The 6456-nt window shown below is 38.3% G+C and overlaps 1 protein-coding gene across 4 annotated transcripts; it reads left to right on the top strand.

Moving 5' to 3' along the window:
• The first annotated feature begins 1572 nt into the window (after positions 1 to 1572).
• On the top strand, positions 1573 to 6456 carry LOC104245175 (uncharacterized). Of its 4 annotated transcripts, none has more exons than XM_009800742.2 (3): positions 1573 to 3017; positions 3338 to 3482; positions 4142 to 6456. In XM_009800742.2, the coding sequence occupies exon 1, from the start codon at positions 2072 to 2074 to the stop codon at positions 2924 to 2926; it is 855 nt and encodes a 284-aa protein (XP_009799044.1). In that variant the 5' UTR covers positions 1573 to 2071; the 3' UTR covers positions 2927 to 3017; positions 3338 to 3482; positions 4142 to 6456. The 4 variants fall into 4 exon arrangements, with proteins under 4 accessions (XP_009799044.1, XP_009799043.1, XP_070027960.1 ...); XM_009800741.2 differs by having other exon boundaries at positions 3892 to 6456; XM_070171859.1 differs by having other exon boundaries at positions 3717 to 6456.

Below are 6456 nucleotides of genomic sequence, written 5' to 3'. Positions count from 1 at the left end.
TAACCAACCTAGGACCCCTCTTCCCAAATCCACTTTGCTTAAAGACTTTACCTTTTTATGCACACAACTTGTTCAAATTCTGTGTCTTATTATTTGAGTCATATAATGCCCAATATGCTTTATTTATTTGTTTCAACTACTTATCTGTTAAAGGACTAACTCATAAATATAAGTTTGGCCGGGATCCACAGTTGTGGACCAAGAGGGGTGCCTAACACCTTCCCCTCAAGGTTATTTCGAGCCCTTACCTTAAATCTCTGGTAATGTAAACCAATCCAAGAGTTAATCGCTCTAGATGCCCTAACGCACCATAATTCATTAGGTGGCGATTCTTCAAAATACCCAATTTCCAAAAAGAAATGAGTTATTACCCCTCATAAATGTCAAAAACCCGGACCTTTTCCTCCCCGTAAAAGGGGAGGGAGAAAAAGGGGGTGCACTAATTATTATTTGCTCAGTGGTCGAAGGCAGAAGAGGCCTAGGGTCTGAGCTCCTTGGACCGGAAACAACAATGGGGGCTGAAAAGAGATAATCATCATTCTCTACCAGGTCCATCTCACCCCAAAGTGCCTGGGTGAGATTTAGAAAAACAACACAAACATAAAGTAACGCTAATTATATACATTTATTTCTTCAAAGAGATTTGGAGCTCAAAACAAAATGGTACGGCCATGAGATTTTTCAGATCAAACGATAAAAGAACTGTTATGAAGATTACAATATGATAGTAAGAGTAGCATGTAATTTTATCATAATAATTTCCTTTGATTAGAAATATCCAAACATGGATAACTGCAGAGTCTTTAACAATTCCCCCACCAAATAACACTATAAAAGTTTAATGGCACCCCCTGCTCCCCATCTCAATTTATTTGACAATTTTTCTGTCTTAAGATTCAAATTATAAGAACTTTAACTAACATTGTAAAATATATTTTGTTATCAAATTGGCATGCGAAGAATTGCACTTTATAGTACTTTTGCATAGATTTTGAACATGCAAACATTAAGTTTAATTCTTGAGTTAATCTATTTCTATATAGCTTCAAAGATTAGTGAAATTGAATATCGAAAAGCAAAAAGTATCACATAAATTGGAATAGAAGAGTAGAATATTTGCACCAAAATTAGCAGCTCCTCAAACTATTCAAAAATTAATGGAAACATCAAACCATTCACCATCAAAGAAACAAGAGATGAGAACTTCTCATATTTTCAATAAAAATGCCCCTAAACACTAGGATAGTCTGCCAACACCAAGACACTATAAAGGGTACTTAACAGCCAAACAATAATGGATGGAGTGAAGCAAATTGGTCTTCAAAACATAGCGAGGAAGTTACTTACCAGTATTATGTGTTAAAACAATAGTATTTTCCAATGAAGGAAAATATGCATGTTTAGTGGAAGAATATTAATATTACATGGGTGTGGCACAATTGCACGAACATCGTCTTTCCCTCCATTCTAATTCTAAGATTAAAACAATTGCTGTCCAAGCAGACACGTATCACGTCTTATAAGATCCCCACCTCAACTCTATCTTCCTCAATTGCTGTTCAACACATTTTGTTATGAGGAGCTGTAGCGGAGTCACAATGTACGCGTGCACAAAATGCATGGCAGTTAGATGACGACTCTATTAAGTTAATTTGTTAGGAGTAGTTATTCAGTCAGTTAATTAGCTAGCTAATGCTTCTTGTATAAATACAAGTTCTTAAGTAATAGTAAGAGATAGACAATTATCATTTCTCTCCCAAATATTCTCTCTCTAAACTGCTGCAGAAGTTTCCTCCATTGGAGAGCTTGATAATTTCTCAGATATTAATCACTTTTATCATGGTATCAGAGCATCCGATACAGGCGACGGACGCGAATTGACTGCTTCTTTCTCCTACTGCTCCGGTTTTTAATTTCTTTTAATTTTGCGTGAATTGTCCTGAACAACAATGGCGGATTTGACGATTCCATACAGTCATCCACTCTATCTAGGTCCATCAGATACTCCCACGCTGTATTGATTCCGGTGAAGCTTACCGGATCTAAAAATTACGGGCTTTGGAGTAGGTCGATGAAGATAACTCTTTTGGGGAAGAGAAAGTTAGGGTTTGTGACCGGTGATTGCAAAAAGGAGTCATGTGAGGATGATTTACATGAGCAGTGGGAGACCTGCAATGCTATTGTCCTCTCATGGCTCATGAATACGATTTCAACAGAGCTTCTCAATGGTATTGAGTATGCATCGAACGCTCATCTCGTTTGGGAGGATCTCAAGGAGCGATTTGACAAAATCAATCGAATTAGGAATTTTCAGTTGCACAGGGCCATTTTGACTCTTTCTCAAGGTACTAGTTCTATTTCAGTCGACTTCACGCGACTGAAGACACTTTGGGTTGAATATGATGCTATGGTTCCATCTCCAAATTGTGGATGTGCTAAGTCCAAAGACTATGTTGATCACTTGCATCAACAGAAGTTACTGCAATTTCTCAGTGGTTTAAATGATTCTTATTATCAAGCCAGAAGACAAATTCTTTTGAAGACTAATGTTCCATCGATCAATCAAGCATATGCCATGATCATTGAGGATGAAACTCATAACTCACCAAATCTATCTGGTGTGAGTGAGAAGAATGATCCACTAGCCATGCAGGTCAATCGAGGTCAAGGTTACAAAAGCAAGAAACCCTTCATGAAATGTGATCACTTTGGGATGAAAGGACATCTTAAGGAAAATTGCTACAAAATAATTGGGTATCCTGATGATTTTAAGAATAAGAAAAGGCAGGGTCATGGTGCTTCTGGAGGACAATTTGGCTATGGCACTTCACAGCCTTTGACTGCCTCTAATAATGTGTCTTGGAGTGTTGACATTCAGCCTCAAGGTCAAGCCAGTACTGGTACTGAAGGGAGGTCTTCATCTTGAGGGGCAGGACATTACTTTACAGATGATCAATACAAGCAAATTCTGAATTTGCTGAACAAGGATCCTAGTGAAAGTCAAGCAAACTTGGCAGGTATTGTTACTTGCTTCATGTTAAAATTACCTAAAACTGAGTGGATTGTGGACACTGGTGCTTCTCATCACATAGAATCCAATAGATCCTTTCTTAATGATGGTCCTAGTGTAGAGACATCACATAGAGATATAGTATACCTACCAAATGGTGACAAGGTTGATATTTCCTGCACTGGTCATGCTCCTGTATTTGAAAATGAAGATGTTAAAAATGTGCTCCTTGTCCCTGACTTCAAGTTTAACCTCCTATCAGTCTCAAAACTGACAAGAGAACTATCCCGCTATGCCACATTTTTTCCTGACTTTTACGTGTTTCAGGATCACTACAATGGTAGGATGAAGGGGATTGTAGAGAAAGAGGAGGCTTGTACATTTTTAAAGGAAAGCGTGGCAGAAATAAAGACAAGGAACATAGAGTAGCAGCTGCTGTTTGTAAAGAGGATTGCAAACTATAGCACATGAGGTTTGGACATCCTTCTTCTCTAGCTATGCAACACATTGATGTAGTAAAAAAATTATATTGATGCTTCTACATTGAATAATTGTCCTGTTTGTCCTTTAGCAAAGCAGACTAGATTGTTCTTTCCTACTAGTATTTCAAGAGCTAAGTCACCCTTCTTTCTTGTTCATATGGATCTTTGGGGACCTTATAGAACTGCTACTTTTGATAACAAATTCTATTTTTTGACTGTTGTAGATGATTATAGTCGATATACATGGATTTATCTCTTACAACTTAAATCTGAATCTATAGTAGCTATCAAAAACATTCCGTCCATGGTAAAGATCCACTGTGGTGTCATGGTCAAGATTTTGAGGTCAGATAATGGAATCGAATTTTTTAATTCACAGTGTGTAACACTCTTCTTCAGGACCTAGGGATAATTCATCAGAATAGTTGCAGTTACACACCACAACAGAATGGCATTGTTGAGAGAGCACATGCATATTTTAGATATAGTAAGAGCGTTGAGATTCCAGTCTCATATGCCTATTAGATATTGGGGTTTTTATGTTAATACAGCAGTATACTTATTCAATAGACTACCATCTTCAGCTATTAAGGGTAAAAGTCCCTTTGAGATGTTACATAAACACTTGCTATCCTTATCTCATCTGAAGGTAATAGGTTGCTTATGCATGCACCTGTGGTTCCTAAAGGGGATAAGTTTGCAGAAAGAGTAAAGGCAGCTGTCCTCATAGGATATTCTGAAACACAGAAGGGATACATCTTAATGGAATTGTCCTCTAAACAAATCTTTGTCAGCAGAGATGTGGTATTTAAGGAGACAGAGTTCCCTTTTGCCAAGACACAAGGTGCACTTCAGACTTTAGCTGATGATATGAAGCAGCAATCCAATGATTCTCCATTATCATTTACTTGTGCTCCTCAGCCAGTACACAGGGATAGTAATCCACAAATGCAAATCAAGGTATTGAATAGTTGTTACCTGCATCTGAGCCAAGTTCTGAGACCAATCAAGAAGCTCAACCAGGGGAAGAATTGGAAGATATTGATGGAGCCTCTCAAAATATCCCGAACTTGAGATTAGAAAATCTGGAAGGGAGTCTAAACAACCTATATGGATGAGGGACTATGTGACAACCAGTAAAACAACTCGCCAGTACCCATTATCAAACACTTTGTCTTATAACAGGACATCTCCAAGTTATTATAGCTATCTTGCAAAGTTCTCTACATTAGTGAAACCTCAGAGTTTCAAATACGCAATAAAGGATGAGAGGTGCATGAAGCCATGAAACAGGAGGTTAATGCTCTTGAAGATAATCACACATGGAAGATTGTAGACCTGCCAAAAGGGAAGAATGTTGTGGGATCTAAATGAGTATACAAGATTAAATATCAGGTGAATGATGAAGTTGAAAGGTTTAAGGTAAGGTTGGTTGCTAAGGAATACAGTTAGCAAAAAGGACTCGACTATCATGACACTTTCTCGCATGTGGCAAAGATGGTGACTGTCAGATCCACCATTGCTTTAGCAGTATCAAAGGGCTGTACATTGTACCAAATGGACGTCTACAATACCTTTTTACAAGGTGATCTTTGCGAAGATGTATACATGGAGCTGCATGAAGGTTTTAGAAGACAGGGGAGCATAAAGTTTGCAAGCTGCTCAACTCTTTATATGGACTCAAACAAGCATCGAGGCAATGTAATATTAAATTGACTAATGCATTATTGGAAGCTGGTTTTGTTCATAGTAACCATGACTATTCTCTATTTACATTGAGAAGACATGAATGGATAGTGATTATACTTGTATATGTTGATGATCTACTCATCACTGGTAGTAATGAAGAGCTGATTACTGAAGCTAAAGGTGTGTTACATCGGAAGTTCAAGTTGAAAGACTTGGGTGAACTCAAATACTTCTTAGGGATTGAGGTATTACGGTCCAAAGCTGGAATTATTCTGAACCAAAAGAAGTACATTCTTGAACTGATATCAAATATGGGGCTGAGTAGGTCTCGAACTGCTATTACTCCCTTGGAACCAAATCTAAGGTTAACTACAGTGGAATATGATTATGCTACTGGGGCTACATGGGATGAATTACTACAGGATGTTGGGAAGCTAATGTATGTCACAGTCACCAGACCTGATCTATGTTATATAGTACAAACGCTAAGCCAATTTATGCAGAAACCTAAGAAGTCTCACTGGGAATCAGCAATTAGAGTAATCCGATACTTAAAGAATACACCGGGTCAAGGCGATTGGCTGAGAGCTGATTCTACTCAAGAGTTAACTTGTTGGTATGACTCCGATTGGGCGGCTTGCCCAAATACCAAGAGATCTGTAACAGGGTATGTGATCAAATTTGGAGAATCTCTGATTTCATGGAAAAAAAACAACAAACTGTATCAAGAAGTTCCGTTGAAGCTGAGTACCGGAGCATGGCCTCAGTTGTGGCAGAAGTTACATGGCTTCTTGGTTTGTTCAGAGAACTGGGTGTGGACATCAGGAGACCCGTGGCAATCTTGAGTGATAGTAAAGCTGTGATGCAAATAACTGCCAATCCCATATTTCACGAGCGTACGAAACACATTGAAATCGATTCTCACTTCATTAGAGACAAGATTAAATCTGGCATGGTGAAGACTTCATATGTTCATACAAAGGATCAGTCGGCAGACTTGCTGACCAAAGGCTTAGGACAGGTTCAACATGCTCATCTGTTAGGCAAGTTGGGTGTACTTAACATTATGCACCCAACTTGGGGGAAGTGTTATGAGGAGCTGTAGTGGAGTCACAATGTACACGTGCACAAGATGCATGACAGTTAGATGACCGCTGTATTAAGTTAATCTGTTAGGAGTAGTTATTCAGCCAGTTAATTAGCTAGCTAATGCTTCTTGTATAAATACAAGTTCTTCAGTAATAAGAGATAGACAATTATCATTTCTCTCCCAAA

The sequence above is a fragment of the Nicotiana sylvestris genome, chromosome 4 (genome assembly GCF_000393655.2).
Source record: "Nicotiana sylvestris chromosome 4, ASM39365v2, whole genome shotgun sequence".
In the NCBI taxonomy this organism is placed as follows: Eukaryota; Viridiplantae; Streptophyta; class Magnoliopsida; order Solanales; family Solanaceae; genus Nicotiana; species Nicotiana sylvestris.
The sequence above is the reverse complement of the archived record's forward strand: the minus strand, read 5'-3'. Positions and strand labels throughout refer to the sequence as shown.

Excerpts from the sequence above, each read along its gene's own strand:
- LOC104245175 (XM_009800742.2), top strand. The coding sequence starts at position 2,072 with ATGAAGATAACTCTTTTGGGGAAGAGAAAGTTAGGGTTTGTGACCGGT.